Genomic DNA, 18988 nt, shown 5'->3' with positions numbered 1-18988 from the left:
GCCTGCCACCGGGTACCTCCTTCACACTCCTGAGACTGTGCTGGGAGACACAGCAAACCTTACATTGGCCTGGATATGCCATCCTGGAGAAACTAGACTACCGTTGTAACTTGATTGAGTTGTCGGTAGCAGTAGTGACAAGGAACCTAGAAAATGGTAGAGAAAGATCAGTCAGAAAGGAGCAATGGTCTGTCACCACTAGCTGCAAAGTCATTCTGTTTTGCTTCTCCACTGCACCTGTTGCATTTATTTGCACTAACGCTGGTCCAGTGGATTTCCAACGATTTATGGTTCCTAACTGGACAAGATGAAAACCTAACTAACTTTAACTTTAAGTTATACTGTGAAGATCATGTTTCTTTCTTTTTTTCTTTCTTTCTTAGCAATATATTTGATTTTGAGCTCTTAAAGTGTTAAAAACATAGCAGAGCATCTGATGTCTTATGTTTAAAATTTCCTTGCTTAGTGCTCAAACCAAACTTACGCCCACGGTGATGATATGACAACATAACTCTGAATGCCATTTTCTTTTTATTTATGTCATAGTCTTCCTAACAGATATGTTCGTACATGTATGCGCAGTTATACGAAGAGCCAAAAATACTGCAAGATCACGTGACGACGTCTCCTCCTGAGCAGCAGCCGGTTGTTTACGGGGTGATGAGGACGCACTGCTGGCCAGCTGTCAAAATCATTAGACAGGAGGAAAACCAGCACAGGTACCACTGAGGAGCACGGCTCTGAACCCGTCGTCACTTAGCGGGCATAGTTTATGTTAAATGTGTTCGTGTTGGGAAGTTTTAGCACTATCTGAATTTAGACAGAGAAACGGGAGAAAGGGGAAGTCCGTTTGCTACAAGCTAGCCGCAAAGAGCCGAGACGGTACAGGAGGTAAGAAGCTCCGCATTCAAAATTAAAGCCAAAATTACAATTAGCCAATTCAATTCGTGAGAAATTAAAGCTGTGTCGCTTGATAAAAGATGGGAAATTTCTGCTGTTAGGGAAAAACAAAACAAACAAAGAAAAAAGCAACTCCATGGTTTTTCTCAAAGAAATCAAAGCTATGATATGCAGTGAGTCGGCTCAAACAATAAGCTAACAGGCTAATATAATTTGGATAGTCTCATGTTCTAACTGTTGTTAACATCAAGGTAAACTAGACCAATTTTATTAATTGTTACACTTTTTTGTTCGTTCACTATATATCACTATTCACCGCGCACGTATTTTCATTTTTGAATTGAGGTAAATGCTTAGTAACGAAAAACCTGATGAACGTGGATTTGACTGATAAAATTGACAACAAAATGTAGCAAGGTTGCCTTGAAAAATAAAGAGGGAATGTGCGAGAAAATAGAGAAAGCCCTTTTCTACCAGAGATGTTTGTAACTTTATTTTGAAAGTCTTACGCGGAAGTAAGGTTATTGTTTTAGGAAGAAAACACCGGCTGCAGCTGTTTTGCGTTGACAGATGTTTTATTTTGTCTTTGTGATGTAGGCAGGGGACGGGCAAGAGAGCTATTAGATCATATCCGTATATAGGTTAATTCTCTAGCCTTAAAAACAACATTTTACAGATTTAATTTAAGAAGAAAAAAAAATTAACATCATTATTTATTAGATTTCCAACAAATGTATTTCACAAAGGAGGGAATAACGTGTCATTGAACGTGCTGCTTTTGCTTAGCACAACAGTACCGCGTTTTACAAAAAAAAAACAAAAATTAAAGATTGTTACGGTGGTCCACTCTAATAATTACATAAAACAATAGACATATTGTGACTACAGCAAACAAAAGCCCTGCTTGCTTTTGTTACTAGGGACTGTCTGTTATCGTGTTTACCTGCCTGTAGCTCCTCCTGCACTGCTGAACACACATCTTGAATGGAATGCACGGACAGATAAAACCTTTTTTTGTTGTAATTGCAGAACATGCTGGCATGCTTACATACTTGTTGAGACCAGTAGAATACATGATGTGTACAGATAGATTTCAGTATGATTCATTTCACCTACTAATTCCTGGTCATTTTTCTTCTATAAAAACTACCCTCCTTGCCATCAAGGACTTTGTTGCGCAATGTACAACTGTAAGCAAAATATAAGAACGCTTGGAAGCAATTTTGAAATAGTTCTCATGGGAATATTTCTTGATTCTTTTACAAAACAGATCTTCAAAAGCAGGATTCGGCTAACTATTGGTTACGTTTTTTTGGGTCTGTTAATCAAAAGAATATGAAGTGAATGAGGATGCAACTATTTGGTTCATGAACACAATTTTCCTCTGAAATGCAGCGATTTTCCTGAACAATAAACATTTTTGTTACCAACCTTATTTTTTAGCCACCGTTTCCAATGTGGAAAACAAAACAATATGTTTATTTTGTTTTTATGTTATACATTGTCTTTGCCTTACATAATTCATCTGTATTTGTTTTTTTTTTTATTGTTTTCTCATGTTTTTAACTGATTGTGAAGCACTTTGGTCAACTCTGTTGCTTTTAAATGTGCTATAGAAATAACTTTGATGTGATTAGATTTGAATGCTACCGATTTTAAACCAGCTTTGGGGTTGCAGTTACTGGATGGATAGATAAAAATAACATAGATATGGATTCAGTTCAGTCAAACAATCTAACAGTTAGATATATTGTGCTTGGAAAAATCTTCTGTATATACAGTAGTCAAGTGTTTCTTAACATTGGACAGTTGACCTACTCCGCAGTGTCTTTTGTTGTTATTTTTATATTTTAACCTTCTTTTGAAACCACAGGGAGAAAGTCAGTTGAAATCCAGAATATCACCATTGCATAAAAAGATCTCCAAGGGATGCCTGTTTAGTTTTAATTCCCTTTGAATGCTGAATCCTTCTTGTGTTGTGTAATCTTCAGGATCGTTAGCAGAGTTGCATGATACCTGTTGCATTTCGCACATATGGAGATTCACACCACCGTCACCCTTTGCTTTAATGAGGCACAGGCAGCTTAACGCAGCCATGAAGGCAGCTTTATCTCCTCTGCTGTTGAGTGATGAGTCAACAGCTGTGAGCTTGTTTGACTCATTGATTGTTAAATTATCATGAGGTAAACAGGTGGTGTGCTGGTGAGTTTGTGCGTGAGGAACAGATGCCTAATGATTGAAGTGAAGCATGTACCTCACATGCACACAGGCACAAGCAGCTGCCCATTAATGATGATTAATGCAGAATATAATAAGAGTTAATAAGCAGCTCATCATATCTAGTCGTGGTCATGTAATTGAGCTGTAAATTGCACAATCCACACTGACAATACAGAAAGCCACTGATATTCTAAACTGCTTCTCCCATATTCAGACTACTTTTGCAGCCTTATAATTTCTAATTTGGTTTTTATTTTGAAATAATTATTTCCCTTTTAACAGAAGTTAAAGGCTGAACAACCTTCAGCATCCTCCATGCACAACGAACAAGTTCCATGTCATAGCCTTATAAATTATGTTTCTCCACTTGATTACCTTTGGCAATAAGTGATACCCTAAAAATCAATCACTGGACATTCGTCTGACTGCTGAGAATTTATTTACTCTCTACTTTACCAATAAGAATTTTCTTCTTCTGGTTCTGTTGGACAGGTTGTTTCAGAGGTTCTCAGAAATTGACAAGGGACTGTAGCACACACAGCCGGTCTTCAGTTCTTGCTGGTTTTGCCCTGTTGCAGCGGCACCATGGCCAACCGTGAAGAGTCCAAGAAGATGAATGGCAATTCTGGTGACTCTTCTACCCTTTTGGAAACACCCAAAGAGAGCATGCAGCTTAAAAAAGAGATCTCATTGCTTAATGGCGTCAGTCTGATCGTAGGAAACATGATAGGCTCTGGGATCTTCGTGTCCCCGAAGGGTGTCCTCATTTACAGTGCCTCTTACGGACTCTCACTAGTCATCTGGGCGATTGGAGGTCTGTTCTCAGTAGTTGGGGCCCTTTGTTATGCTGAGCTGGGCACCACAATCACCAAATCAGGAGCCTCTTATGCATACATACTGGAGTCATTTGGTGGTTTTATTGCATTTATTCGTTTGTGGACATCTCTGCTGATTATTGAGCCCACGAGCCAGGCAGTCATAGCCATCACATTTGCAAACTACCTGGTGCAGCCGCTCTTTCCAACATGTGAGCCACCGTATGCGGCGTCCAGGCTCATTGCTGCAGCATGTGTTTGTAAGTACTTTAGTTCTGTTTATATCCAACTTCTGTCTGCTCATATCTATCTAGCCTTTTCTGCAGTAGTAAGTGTTCCTCTCTTTCCAGGCCTGCTGACATTCATCAACTCTGCGTATGTAAAGTGGGGCACCCGTGTTCAGGACATTTTCACCTACGCTAAGGTGGCAGCCCTGATCGTCATTATAGTCACTGGCATCGTCAAGCTATGCCAAGGTGAGTGGTGACGACAGTACTCACCTTTTCATGTAGTTTGGAAATTATGATTAAATAACATCCACAGACAGATGATCCCTTGGCTTTAGTGCCTGTTGGAGGTTTTCTAGGTGTCAGGAAAATTAATTTTGTTTTGAACATAATTCATGGAATGTCTGTTTGTCAGTTAGGAACTTTTAAATCAGGATTTCAGCCCTGAATTATCAGTGTAGCTGAAGAAAGTTAACAGTGTAGCTGTAAACCCATTCTTGAAATAGTACAGAACTTTCATAAAAATAAATGTATCCTCCAGGTCTTAAAGCAAACCCAATGCAAAAGCAGTCTTGGAACTCATTGGATAGTCCTCTAGTTTACCTGGTCAGGCCAACAACTATTTATGGAGTCTTCAAGTAAAGTCATCTTCCTCTTCTCTGTGGTGGTCATTAGGGGTGGGGAAAAAAATCGATACTGTGTAGTATGGTGATATTTTGTTTGCTAATAATGTATCGATACAGGGACAGCAGAAATCGATATTTTGTTACAAAAAAAGTTTTTGTGCTCTGACTTCAGAGCATGTTGATCCTTTTTCTGAGCAAGAATCCTGACATTCCTTCACTGTCCAAATGTGTTTAACTTTTTTTTGGCAGCAATAAACATGACAGTTTACTTATTTTAATTTAAGACATGTTTTATTTTAATTAAGTTTAAAACTTTTTTATTTAATGTAAAATTATATTTTGTTTTAATTTACTTTCAAATTCTTCAGTTGCTGAAGGGGCTGCATAGTTTTCATAAATTGCATAGTTCAGAATAGCTATAATTGTACCAGATGGTTGTTCAGTTAAGTTGGACTAGACTGTAATACAAACCGTTCAGTTTGTCAACAATAAAACTGAAATGAGAGAAAGACTGAGTGTGAGACTTTGATATTAGATAAAATGAATATTAATAAAGTTTACCTTTATGTACAGAATCTGAATATCGCAAAATATTTTAAAAAATTGCAATAATATCGTATCGTGCGTTAAGTATTGTGATAATATCGTATCGTGGGATGTATGGTGATTCCCACCTCTAGTGGTCATCGCCTGCAAATGCCCACTATTAAAAAAACAAGTTAAAAAAAATCTAAATCATCAGATGGCAGCCACCAGTCTCAAGTCCTTCTTTTGATCAGTACAAAGACTGATTAACTTCATCCACACAAAGTCTACTGTAATGTGCTTGGTGAACAAACCCAAACTATAAACAGAAACCAGAATCCTTCCAGTTCCAAAGAAAAAGTCAATTAATGATAAGGTCTGTATAATCATATTGATATGCATTAATCCTGATTAATGGATTGCTTTAGATTGTTATTATTTCTGAAGGTCAGCAGTGCCTTCAGAAATAATAACACTTCTGCTTAGGAGTAAAGCAGAGATCTTTGCATGAAAGTATATGACAAATTGACTCTGGATATTGCTTCAGTAAACATTTTCCTAAGGACTTTATGGTATTAATCGCAAGTTCAATAAGGTAATGAATATGGTATAAAATTTTGAAAATTACAGGTTCATTTAGAATAAAGTGAGTGATAAAGCAGGGGCTACCTCAAGTCAGCTACCATACGAATGTGTCCTCAGAATCCTTTTATAACTGCTTGGTGCTACAAACCAAACTGAAATCTCGAGAACCATCAACATACTTCTCGCCAGAACACCTAATGCTGTGTATCTGTGGCATCTAATCACTGTTAATTTGAATGCAATGAGATTTCACAGACTGTTGCTTTGATTGTCATGTTTCCATTTTAGGCTATACAGGCAACTTCGAATCATCCTTTCAGGGATCATCTACCAACCCCGGTGACATTGCGTTGGCGCTGTACTCTGCCCTGTTCTCTTACTCTGGCTGGGACACTCTCAACTTTGTAACTGAGGAGATCAAAAGTCCTGAAAAGTACATTTTCTTTTCAGTTTTTTAATATTATTATTATTTTCCTCAGTAGAAAAGATGTGACAAAAATACTCAGCCTGATCAAATACCCCGTTTTTCCAGGAACCTGCCCATGGCGATTGCCATCTCTATGCCGATTGTCACCATTATTTACATCCTCACTAATGTTGCCTATTATGCTGTTCTGGATGCCAGTGCTATACTGGCCAGTGATGCAGTTGCAGTGGTGAGTAAGCAAACTGAAAAGAAGTAGCTAATGAAAGGGAAAACTATGCTTGTGTGAGTTTAAGTTGTTGAACCAGTTTCTGTTTACTGCTTAGACGTTTGCCGATCACACGCTTGGTGTAATGAGCTGGACCATTCCCATTGCTGTGGCTTTGTCCTGCTATGGAGGCCTCAATGCATCTATTATAGCTGCATCCAGGTAGAACAAACAAATATGCAATGATTTAAGAAGTGCAATAAATATACTGTGGTGATTTCTTTTTGTTAACCATTTATTTTTAGGGGTTGATTTATCTTTAAATGGCAGAAATGGTATCCATGTTATGTATTACTTTGTGTCCAGGTTATTCTTTGTGGGATCTCGTGAGGGTCACCTTCCAGATGCTCTGTCCATGATCCATATACAGAGATTCACTCCGATTCCTGCTCTGATCTTCAATGTATGTAAATAGAAATGCAGATTATAGTGGTTGAAGAAACTCCTACTTAATAACAGCTCACTGGGAATCCTGTGATTACTACTCCTTGATTGCATTATTGAAACTCAGGGGTGTCAGTTTCATTTCTTGTGTTGGGAAATAAAAGGATATAATACAAACTGCTATCAAGGGGCTCTTGGCACACTTGTTCTATTGTACTTGCTCAAACTATGAAACAAACTCAGATTCTGGTGTCATTTTCCCCGTCTGCTGTCCAGTGTGTCATGTCGCTGATCTACCTGACAGTGGAAGACGTCTTCCAGCTTATCAATTACTACAGCTTTAGCTACTGGTTCTTCATGGGGCTGTCAATCGCTGGCCAGATCTACCTCCGCTTGAAGGAACCAGACAGACCCAGACCTCTTAAGGTATCTCAGGTTTTCCATGTTCAGTTTGAATGTGGGTGACTCATTTTAATTATATGTAATTATAGTATTAAAAGTAATGAAACAGATTTAATTTGGCTTTATTTAATGCTTTAGAAAAAAACAGCTTTTACACTGCTTTTTTTTTAAATTATTTTTTTTAATTATTATTATTTTATTATTATTTTTTTTTATTATTTTTGATTTTTATTTATTTATTTATTATTATTTTTTTTATAATTTTTAATATTCACATGTTTACATTTTCAGAATTGTAAAACCTTATTGTGGATGTAAGAGCCAAATTATGTGGACATTTTGCATCCAACTCATTGTGTAACATTTTATTTGGTGGTATTTGATGGTTTGGGCCCCAGGAAGACTAGCAACCACTGTTGTGGAAGCTAATGGGGTTCCTTATAAATAAATAAACAAACAAATAAATAAACAAACACACACTTTTCTGCTTTGCCAACATTAGGCTGACTGTTTCACTAATAAGTAAAGTTACAGTAACTGGATGGATGTTATGCTGAGGTATGAAGAATGTCACAGTGTAGGTTTACTCATATAAAATCAAAAATAATGATGATGATGATGAAATATTTTCATACTATGTTTTTATTTAGGAGGATCTGTTTTTGAACTCGTGTCTCTCTCTGCAGCTCTCATTATTATACCCGGTGGTGTTCTGCCTCTGTACCATTTTCCTGGTGGCAGTTCCTCTCTACAGCGACACCGTCAACTCCCTGATCGGCATTGCCATTGCCCTGTCTGGTGTTCCAGTCTACTTCCTGGGTGTCTACCTGCCAGAGTCCAAACGACCACCTGTCATCACTAAGCTGCTGCGTGAGTGCACTACATGGGAAGCAAGAAGGATTTGTCATTTTCACTTAACTTCACCTGAGTCAACTAACCAACACTGTGTCTGTTTTTTGCAGGTTCTCTGACTGACTTCACCCAGTACACCTGCTTCTGTGTGCTGACTGAGATGGACAAAAGTCAATAGACTCTGTTACACTTTAAAACCCAGGAGTTTGTGCATCCTCACAGCCAACAGATGTGGCCTTCAGCTGTATAAAACAAACATTCCTTTGTTGTACTGTCCACTGTCATCTCAGAGTTGTTTACAGCACTGAAGGTGCTGCAACAGATGAACATATTCACCTAAAGATTTTTGTTCTGGGAAAACATTTCCAGGTGCAGTAGAGAGGTGGTTATGCAGTTTATTTATTATTAATCCTTATTAAGTTTAGCAGGTAATTTTATATATTATATGCCTTTTAAACAGTATATGCCTTTGAGACTTCACTGGTGCTATGAACATGACTGCAGGGACCAGAGCATAATGCAGGTAAATATTCTCTCCTGGGTTCTAACTAAAAGGTGTGAGTGTGTTTAACATTGATCTAAACTATTGGTCTTATTTATTTTCTAATGAAGAAGGGGAGAAAATACTGCTGCTGCTATTTGAGGACAGTGACTCATCCCTGTAATGTCATTGCCTTTATTTACTCTTGGCCTCATTGCTTGTAGTTTCTTGCTGTTTTTTTTTTTTTTTCAACCAACATAACATGTTTTCCATGTGTTGAATTCAGTGACTCTTGAGTGTTTCAAGCTGACCAGCTGAGGTGGGTTTAGTGTAATTCACCCTGTTTCACAGTATGAGATGCTGTAAGCCTTTTTTTTTTAAACCCACTGTTGTTATTTTTGAAACATAACTAATATGCACTATTTCTTTTTGTTCTTAATCATGTCCACACAGACACTTTGTTCATTCCACATCTTTAGTCCAGTTGTGGAACTTCTGCACATCCTGTCTTCTAAAGTAAACTATGCTCCAGACATCTTGTATCGCCGAATCTTCATTTCATCTCAAAAGAGAACCTTTTAGTTTCAGATTAGTGCCTTGGTCACATTTGGAGCTTTAGTTTTAGTCCAGTCTGCTAGCTGTTGTTGTATGAACGTAGCTGCTTTATGGCTTTTGAAAACTTTCTGTAAAATTCCATAATTATTAGTTTAAATGATCTGTCCTGTCAAAACCTGACTGCAAATGAGAAAAGTTGCAGAAGAAACAGCTAGCCTAGCTGGCTTACAGATAAGAACCTGGGACATTCTGAGTAAACATCACAGAGCGATCACTGTTAAAAAGCAATTTCTCAGTTGTGTAAAAGTAGAATAGCCTGTGTTATTCCTTTCTCCATCCATCCATTCGCTTCCGCTTCTTCTTTTCAGGGTCGCGGGGGGCGCTGGAGCCTATCCCAGCTGTCATAGGGCGAGCGGCGGGGTACACCCTGGACAGGTCGCCAGTCTGTCGCAGGGCCAACACACAGGGACAGACAACCATTCGCGCTCACATTCACTCGCACATTCACACCTAGTAGCAATTTGGATTTTCCAATTAACCTATCCCCACAAGCTGCATGTCTTTGGACAGAAGCCGGAGTACCCGGAGGGAACCCACGCAAACACGGGGAGAACATGCAAACTCCACACAGAAAGACCCCGGCCTGATGGTGAAATTGAACTCAGGACCTTCTTGCTGTGCGGCAACAGTGCTAACCACCGTGCCACCGTGCTGTCATTATTATCAATCTCATCTTACTGCTGCTTTCCTCCCTTTGGTGATAACTACAATGATGTTGTATTGGTGGGTATGTTGTTAGCAAACAACTACGTGGTCCAAACCAGCTTCGCTCATGGCCTTGTTTCATACACTTTGCTGCTTACATTTTTATTCAAGTTGTTTATTTATTTTTTAATACATGTTTCTGTGACATAGTGAAAAGCAGTCATGAGCAATTGATTCAAGACTTTTAATGGCAAATAAATACATTTTTTGGCATTAGTGACACTTAAACCAAAACCTTTGACCACAGCTGTTCAACCTGTGTGCAACAAAAGCTACCTCTGCTGTTCCAGCTTGTATAAAATTGCAGCTCACTTAGATTTGGTCTGCTGAAAACGCTGAAGTGACAAGCTGGATTGTGAGACTTTATAAAGATGACACAGTGTACAAGAACATCTACTGGATATGAGATACAAACTGAAACACAGGTGCAACAGTTGGTAGGAGATAAAGAGTCATACTGCTGTACATGTAAATAAACTGTTTGCCTCTAAAATGCTGCATCATACACAGTTAAGCATGAAGTTTGCTTCATAGTTAACTGTGGGAGTAGTTGGATTATGATTTGAAGCTGAAGTATTTCCTGTGGCCAGGTACCTGTTCCTCAGGTAGGGTGAAGGGTGCTGCATGATGTCAACAAACAGCACTTCTTGTTTACCAAACCTGAAAGATTTTAACATGAAAAACAGCCAAAATGACAAACGGCAGCATAATCTATGATGAGATGAAACAAAAAAAAGCACTATTCATTCACTTTTTGCAGATTGCAGCTGTACTTGAGATCAAATACCTTTTATTTATATAGCAGTAAAACACAACAACGGTCATCTCAAAGCACTTTATAGTGTGAGGTTAAGAGACCTCGACAATCAGTTGTGCAAACATAGCCAGACCATGCAAAGGTATTTTAATCTGAAAATAAATTTGGTTCACATGTCCAGAAATTGTTTAAAAAACATAACAAACAAAACAAAGGAACATTTCCAGTTTTTAAATGACAAGAATGTGGTGAGAAAACAGTAATATGATTCTGTTATTAACATCAAGGGTGATACAGCTCACATATTTTGGTACATGAGCTGTATCTCCATTTTGAGCAAGTTAACGATAAGATCACAGTAATGCCACCAAGTTTTTGTTTTTGTATGAACTTGTTCTATTGTTGCTTGCACTTACAATAATTCAGTAATCCTATATTAATATTAATACGTATACTATACTTAAATACCTTAAATGTTCTTCAAATAAGATAAGACAAAAACACTTTATTTATTCCAAAACCTAAGAAAATACCTTGTTACAGCAGCCAGTTTAAGTAAAAAGTACAAATAAAGACCTCAATAAATCTATGTATTGTATGTACTGTGTATTTAATTGGATAACAGTGTTGAAATGTAACATCTAGACGCACCACATAATGCCTGAAATGCTGTTATAATTGTATAATCAGAAAAATACAAAATACAATGCAAATTCCTCGTGTTTGCAGATACTGTATTGGAACGTGTCTAATGGAATAGATATACTCATAAGAGTATTGAAAGGATGTAAGTAGATTACCTAATTATAAATAAAATATTTAAAAATAAACTGTTTCCATAGACTGTATGCACACATACCTTTTTTCTGCCAAGATAAATTATAAGAGCAAAACCGCTGATCATAGATACAGCACAGCCTGCATATCGAATGGCAGTGAGATCCAGGGGCTGGCGCACTGGTCGAGGCTTCAGGTCCTACAAGTGGACAGTGCAATGAGCAGAGCAAGGCCTTCATATACAAAAAATGCAACACACAGAAAAAGACTGTTTTATATCTCTTTAAAATGACTTAGTACTACTAAGCACTATCTCGTACTGTTTTTGTTATTGTAGGAAAAGCAGAGTCTGTTGTGTGTCTCAGCACAGTGAAGTACGTCAGATGGTTACACAGACACACAGTGTGGTTTTCCCCCTTCTGTTTTGTCTCACATCCATCCATCAACCAGTTCACCTGCAAAGAATCTGCAACGGGAAAATACAAATCAGTTAAACTTCACTGGTGGAAATTATAGAAAAGAACGGATAGATAATAATTAAAAATGTCAAATGTGCTCGACCGCTAAAGGATTCCAACCTTTTCTAGTGTCCCAAGAAACACATTTCCTTAAATAGCTTTCCTGAAATAAAGAGGGAACAAAGATGTGAGCTGCAGACATCTCCTAATTGGAAAGTGCACATATTTGTTGCACATATGAAAGTTTCAGTTCCTCTAAATTCATTTCCTATTTGCTGCACACGTAATCTGCTTGCTGTGTATCGCCATAACGCTAAATATTTAGATCACAGCTAACATACAAAGAGGTGGTTTTATGTGTTGCTGTAACTACTTCACAGAAGAAACTATGTGCATTAGACAGTCCATTAACACCACAGTCTATTTTTGCTACACATAGTTTCTGTGCTTGTTGCACCTTTGAGGTCGACAGGCGGATATTACAAAACTTAACAGCATTTTGCTTTTGTTTTCTGCACCTGAGCCATATTTGTCAGCCTGTGTGTTTATTGATATTTGCACTGCAGCACATTGCAGTAAATTTCAACAGTTACTATTTGGTACAGTAGGTGTCAGTTTAAGGAAGTAGTTTTAAGTAATATAAAGTGGGCTAGGGTTAGGGTCATACTGATATAGATACGAAAAAGGCAAGAAAACAAACAAACTTACAGATACAGCTTCATGGTAAAAATCAATCCTAATGGGTTCGGACAGATTTCTGATGATCTCGTTCTCCACCGTGATTTCCACCACATCATTGATAGGCTTGGCAGTTTTGTGAGCCTCCTGAAACAAACACATACAACTTGACCTTCATCTTACATAATGCAGCATAAATATTTGCACACAAAGCAACAAAAGTATTCCAGATAGTATCGCAAATGTGAAGAAAAAATGGCAGGCTGACAGCTAAATGAGGTCACCTGAAATCCTGTCATATGTGCCTGTATCGACTGAAGGCAAACAGCCTTACCTGTAACAGGGAGATGTTCTTGAAGAAAGTCCAGGTTACTTTGCTAACATTTTTCCCAGCTTGTTTTAAGGCAGCAGGGAGGTGGACAGTGATATTGGACTTGACAGATCTACCAGCAATGGCCTGGAAAAGAAAATTCACGCATATAAAGGAATTTAAAGAGTAGATCTGAAGCCAGATTTGTGGGTCACTTATAGAAATGACTAATTTTAGGTTGATTTAGAGAAAAAATGTCAGCTTTCAACATCCTGTAATTGTCAACAAAATGCTGCTGTCAGTCATATTCATGTGTCTAACCTCTGACCTGTTTTCTGAACTAAATCACAACTCCCTTCAGACTGAATGAATACCCTCGTATTTGCTGAGAAACATGCTACACAGTGAGTCCCATGTTAAGAATGAAAGTGCACAGTCTCAGTTGGGAAATTATTGTTTCATGAGTGGTTACAATACTAATGTTAGATACATGCTGCAAAAATGTCAGACTTCACCCCAATCATATGACAAAAAATAAAATATCACTTCTGTAGATAAAACCTACAAAAACCTAATAATTTGATTAAAGAGGTGAAACTAGCTTCCCAGAAGGAGATCCCTTCCCAGGCACCTCAGACCCCATTCACATCTTGTGAGCTCATAAAGTCTCACAATGGTTTCACATGAAACCTTTGCTGAAAAGGACCCATGCCTTTTTTTACACCTTCGCGTTTGTGGTGAGCAGTAATGGAAATAACGGCGTTACAAGTAACCGTTACTAACAAGAAAATGCGGTGCGGTCACGTTACTATTTTTCAACAAACAGACGGTTGAAGCTTACTGCATCTTATAACACCACGGAGGTAGCTGTCTATGCAAGTAATCTTTAAGTTTTAAGCACTTTCTGGCACAACACCTGGAGCTAGGGGGCAAAACAATCGCATGAGTGCTGCTGTTTGACTGAGGAAGAATAAAGTAGCCGTGGTAAGCCAATCACATGACCACTTCAAGATGACAAAGCAACAAGGTGACATATACCAGCTTTTAAATTATGTTGATAAACCATGTAAATCGAGAATCATGATAAACAATATATACGGCGTTTTTTCCTCAATAGTTTCATTGCGTTGACTGTCTAAGGACAGCGCTTGCAAGCACTCTCTGTTTATGAGCAAAAAACAAACAAACAAACAAAACAAAAAACAGCCCTTTCGTGTTGGTGGAAAAATGTACAATGTCAACCAATCAAAAAATTATATGGCAACATGACATTTGGTTGCTTAGGAACAGGGGAAAGTTTTAGGTGTGATGGCGAGAGAGAGAGAGAAAGACAGCAGAAAAAGAGAGAGAGCGAGTTTTGAGATATTTGTGACATTTAGCGTGTTTCGAGTGTGTAGTTAATGTGTTGTCTTGTGTAGTTAGTGTATTGTGGATAGTTTTGGGTTGTGTGTCAGAACAATGAGGCAACTGCTGTCTCCAGGTAGAAAACAGGAGTGATACACCTGCTGCTGTCTGACCTGCAGGTATCAGGCTGTGATTGGGCGATCGTGGCTCAAGAGTTGGGAGTTTGCGTTGTAATTGGAAGGTTGCTGGTTCGAGCCCCGGCTTGGACAGTCTCGGTTGTTGTGTCCTTGGGTGTGACACTTCACCCGTTGCCTACTGAAGGTGGTCAGAGGGCCCGGTGGCGCCAGTGTCCGGCAGCCTCGCCTTTGTCAGTGCGCCCCAGGGTGGCTGTGGCTACAATGTAGCTGCCATCACCAGTGTGTGAATGGGTGGATGACTGGTTGTGTAAAGCACTTTGGGGTCCTTAGGGACTAGTAAAGCGCTATACAAATACAGGCCATTTACCATGTTCTCCTTTATAGTGGACAGAAGTTTTTGGAGTGGCACAAATAATTTGTGCGGCATGGTATTGAATGTAGAACAGCTGATTGTTCTGTAAATAGTTTGAAATGGTTATAAAAATAAAAGGGTAAAAGGTAAATGGCTGCAAATAACTTTGTTGTTTGCAAAACTTGTGCATAGGATTTTAAAATTGACAATTTATATTTGCATTTAATCAAAAGTAGTTAAAAATGGCCAATTATACCCTGGACCCCAAAGGGTTAAATGTTTTTTTTTTTTTTAAAGTAACGCAATAGTTACTTTTCAAGTAACTAATTACTTTTAGAATCTTGTAACTCAGTTACTTTTTTGAAGTAGTAACTAGTAACCATAATTAATTACTTTTTCAAAGTAACTTGCCCAACACTGGTGGTGAGGCACATGATCAATAGCAGGTAACCAACCCTCTTAAGGTACAACTCCCACTAAGGATTACAGGTTTTAGAACTGAAGAAGCTTCTTGGATGAGAGGTGAAAGGTCTTCACGACACTTAAAGTCTGGTCGCTTTCTCTCTAAGCTCCTTAGAAGACAACAATACTCTATCCTCTAACTCTAAACATGTGCACCAACCCATTCTTAGGTTTGTTGATTTGAAAGAATTGATCAAATATATCTTTTTTAAAACCACCAGCACTGAAGAAATCTTAAAGAAATCCTAGTATTAGTATTTTAGTTATTTTTTTTTTAAACTGTAGAGTATTGTTTAGATCACAACTATTTGTTTCTTACAGGTGATGTGATGCTGTGGCCTTTGAAATCTTCCTTCAGTTCCACGTCAGATCTGTAAGCGTATGGAGGCTCAGCACACCTGGACACGAACAGCAGACACAGCCATTTTTAAACACTCCTGCTTCATAGTTTATATCTCGGCTGTAGTCACAAACAACTTTAAATAATACATATGCAACAAGTTGGTGTATTTGAGGATTAGAAAGGAAATTACTTGCTGTTGGCGGATTCTCGTTTGGCTTGTTCACATAATTCTTCTGCAGAAAAAGAAAAGAAGTTCTGATTGTAACACGCTGCACTTAAAAGTGCAATGATTAATTTGGAATGTTAAGCCCTTTCTTGATTCAGCAAAACTAAATGTTAACAAACACTGTGGGGAAACTGGCTTATTGGGCATAGAATAGACCAGAACATCAAGTTTTATTTCTTGCTAAATATAATAAAATTACACTTTCTGTAGATATAAATTCTTTCTTACTGTAGCTGATGGAATACGCTTGAAGGTTGTACGCCATCTGTATTTTGTCGGTGATGAAATCATGATGGATCTTGACATTGAGGATGCCGTAGTCTGCTCCTTGTGTGTTTGGGCCATGACTCAGGTCAGTGCAGCAGGAATCCTGCAGGCTTGCAGGTGAGCACAGAATAAGCTTCTTCTTTCCTACCTGAACATGAAAATAGAAATAAAACAAAAAAAAATGTAATTCTCATAATAATCTTGAACAAATTAGCTAGTTTAGCATAAACAGTGTAAAAAAAATTCCATGTACATTTAAAGTTTTGCTATATGCTTTTTTAAAATTCTGTGGCGTTATGACTCTTTTACATTTCATTCACCTGTAATTTTGTTAGTTTAGTTTCTTGCTATTGATTATAATATACAGGTTGCAAATGGCAGCTGACTTTGTCTTATTTACCGTCAGCATTAACTGGTCCAGCAGTGGCTCCCAGTCCAGACAGAAGTTGATGTCCTCCCCTGACTCAAGTCCAAGGTGCTTGAAGGTAATCACTTCAGATCTCCTACACTGGGCTGTGATCTGCCCGTTGATGGACAGAAAGCTCTCATTGGCTGAAATGGAGATTCCTTTACAGCCAGTAGAGATGTTGAGGTTCAGGCTCAGGGGGTTGTTGCCATGGTGCCATGTGCCACAAAAGTTCCAGTCCAGGTCATTGTCACTGGAAACTGTTAAAATACAGCACACAGTATTAAAAAAAAATTCAACTTATGTTGCAGTGGTGTGATCTCTGGGTTTGGGCCAGGTGGAAGAAATCACACTGCTGAACTGTTTGTTCTTTAGTGATGCTGGGGACCTGCAGTGGAGCGTGGATCCAACTGGAAAGCTGGCCATGGAGAAATCAAAGGTGCTGAGCTGGAAGCATTGTGTGTGCCATAACCTTAAATACTAACATTACAATACGAACTAAATAGCGGTTACACAGAGAAAGTTAGTAAATGCTCCTGTCTATTTTTTTTATGTTTCTAAGTGAATATTCCTACACACAGCAGCATACAACAACATATAATGTATGACGCAGACCAGCATGAATACAGCACACATGTATGAACAAACTATTACAAAGCGTGGTTCCTGTGTGGTGATCTTACCAGTGGAGAGGATGATTAAGAAGCGCACTATGTTCTCCATCAGCCAGGGTTCTGTTGCTCACACCTGTTCTGTAGAAATGAAAAAAGTGAAACAGTTTTTACACAAACCTATAATTCTTTATTTACTATGCAAGGTGGTATACGCCACCATTAAAAATAAGCAAAACAAATTAAAAAAATAACCAAACAGAAATAGCTTGAAGACATTTATCTAAGCTCCCACTGCGGAACTAACAAATACTGCATCTGTGGCCATGCAGAGTTGGGGTGCGAATGCATAGCAGTGTGAACATGTGGTAAGAAATAGAGGAACGGAAGACAGAAAACTTGTTGAACCACAGACAAAACAAACAGGTGACTAAAAAGAACTCTGGGGGTCTGAATATTTAAATAATACAGAGCGACGAGCACCAGTTCATTTACTGAGCTACCTTACATTTCTGACAATTCAGCACTTTAGCAGGTGGTTTAAGATTATCTTCATGTCTGCTTCTATTTATAAGTCATGGTCTCCATTCTCAGGTCTCTCTTGTCTTCCCCCTTAGTCCCAACCAATCAAGGTAGATGGCTAACACCTCCCTTCCCAATGCCCCTGTGCTTGATTCTGCAGGTCTCTTATTGTAGAAAATAGTTCTTCATCCCCACAGTGGACGTCTGAGATGTATGATTACTTTGATTTTCTCTCTAATATTGTAGGGGGTTTACCTTACAATAAAAAAACAATAAAAAGTAAACCGTATCACAATCTATGATATCAATTTCCTATCTATATGCAATTGATATATTTATATAACAATAACACTTACAATCAGAACTGTATCACACTGGTGATGCTCACCACTATTTTTCTTCTGTGAGCAATGAGCTAATTCTGCCTCTGTAATTGCTGTTATAAAGAGTATGTCTCATAAGTTCAGAGAAATCTGTAAAACAACAACAACAAAAAAAATAAAAATAAAATAAATCCTGTATTCTATTACAAAAGACTCTAAAGTCTAGATGTGTAACTGAGAGTGCTAACTGATGTGCTTGTGTGGTGGGAGTTTACCACCCTAGGGCTTACAGACATCTGTGCTTTTGATTAGAACAATTCATAATCTGGTGTATTTTTGGAAAGGTTATCAAGAAACCATTGGAAGGAGTTTACCCACATCAGCAGAATGATCTGTAGATCTCTACTCTGGAGCATATCTAAGAGCTCTGTTGGGGGAGCAGGGTCTGAAATTTTTCAGCTGCTTCTAACTTCTTTGTGTTTCTATGGTCAGTATTAGTAGTAAATAGATTATTATCAGTGCAAGTGGGCAAGTTACTTTGAAAAAGTAATTTAAAAAAAGTAATTAATTTTAGATACTAGTTACTTATTCAAAAAAGTAACTGAGTTACAAGATTCTAAAAGTAATTAATTACTTGAAAAGTAACTATTGTGTTACTTTAAAAAAAAAAAAAAAAGTTTAACCCTCTGGGGTCCAGGGTATAATTGGCCATTTTTAGCCACTTTTGATTTTACCTCTACATTTGACCTTTAAAAACTGTTTATTTGCCTCAGCACAACATCACGTTTCTAAATTTACAGTTATGTTTTTATTTTGACATACTGTATTAACACAATTTATCTAAAATCAGACAAAAAACATAAAAATCCGAGTAGAAAAAGTAATATTTTTTACTGTAACAATCACAAACACGTTTATTGAATCATATTTCATAACTTTAAATGCAAATATAAATTGTCAAATTTAAAATCATATGCACATGTTTT

At 37.9% G+C, this 18988-nt stretch overlaps 2 protein-coding genes across 3 annotated transcripts; one reads left to right on the top strand and one right to left on the bottom strand.

Moving 5' to 3' along the window:
* Positions 1–622: 622 nt before the first annotated feature.
* On the top strand, positions 623–9236 carry slc7a6 (solute carrier family 7 member 6). 2 transcript variants are annotated; one of them, XM_087843098.1, is made up of 10 exons: positions 623–719; positions 3613–4195; positions 4286–4411; positions 6187–6331; positions 6431–6554; positions 6649–6752; positions 6897–6993; positions 7251–7400; positions 8063–8246; positions 8339–9236. In XM_087843098.1, the coding sequence occupies exons 2-10, from the start codon at positions 3706–3708 to the stop codon at positions 8404–8406; spliced, it is 1488 nt and encodes a 495-aa protein (XP_087699224.1). In that variant the 5' UTR covers positions 623–719; positions 3613–3705; the 3' UTR covers positions 8407–9236. The 2 variants fall into 2 exon arrangements, with proteins under 2 accessions (XP_087699224.1, XP_006779761.2); XM_006779698.3 differs by having other exon boundaries at positions 652–891.
* A 1105-nt stretch (positions 9237–10341) lies between these two features.
* Positions 10342–17269, bottom strand: LOC148106278 (adhesion G protein-coupled receptor G1-like). The gene is made up of 11 exons (XM_087843855.1): positions 17230–17269; positions 16541–16806; positions 16102–16288; positions 15838–15880; positions 15624–15702; positions 13034–13156; positions 12730–12846; positions 12142–12184; positions 11908–12029; positions 11646–11762; positions 10342–10689 (listed from the first exon to the last, which is right to left on the bottom strand). The coding sequence occupies exons 1-11, from the start codon at positions 17267–17269 to the stop codon at positions 10681–10683; spliced, it is 1146 nt and encodes a 381-aa protein (XP_087699981.1). The 3' UTR covers positions 10342–10680.
* Positions 17270–18988: the final 1719 nt, after the last annotated feature.

Source organism: Neolamprologus brichardi, chromosome 1, assembly GCF_056152115.1.
Source record: "Neolamprologus brichardi isolate AB-2024 chromosome 1, ASM5615211v1, whole genome shotgun sequence".
Lineage (NCBI taxonomy): Eukaryota > Metazoa > Chordata > Actinopteri > Cichliformes > Cichlidae > Neolamprologus > Neolamprologus brichardi.
This window is presented reverse-complemented; position numbering and strand designations above follow the sequence as displayed.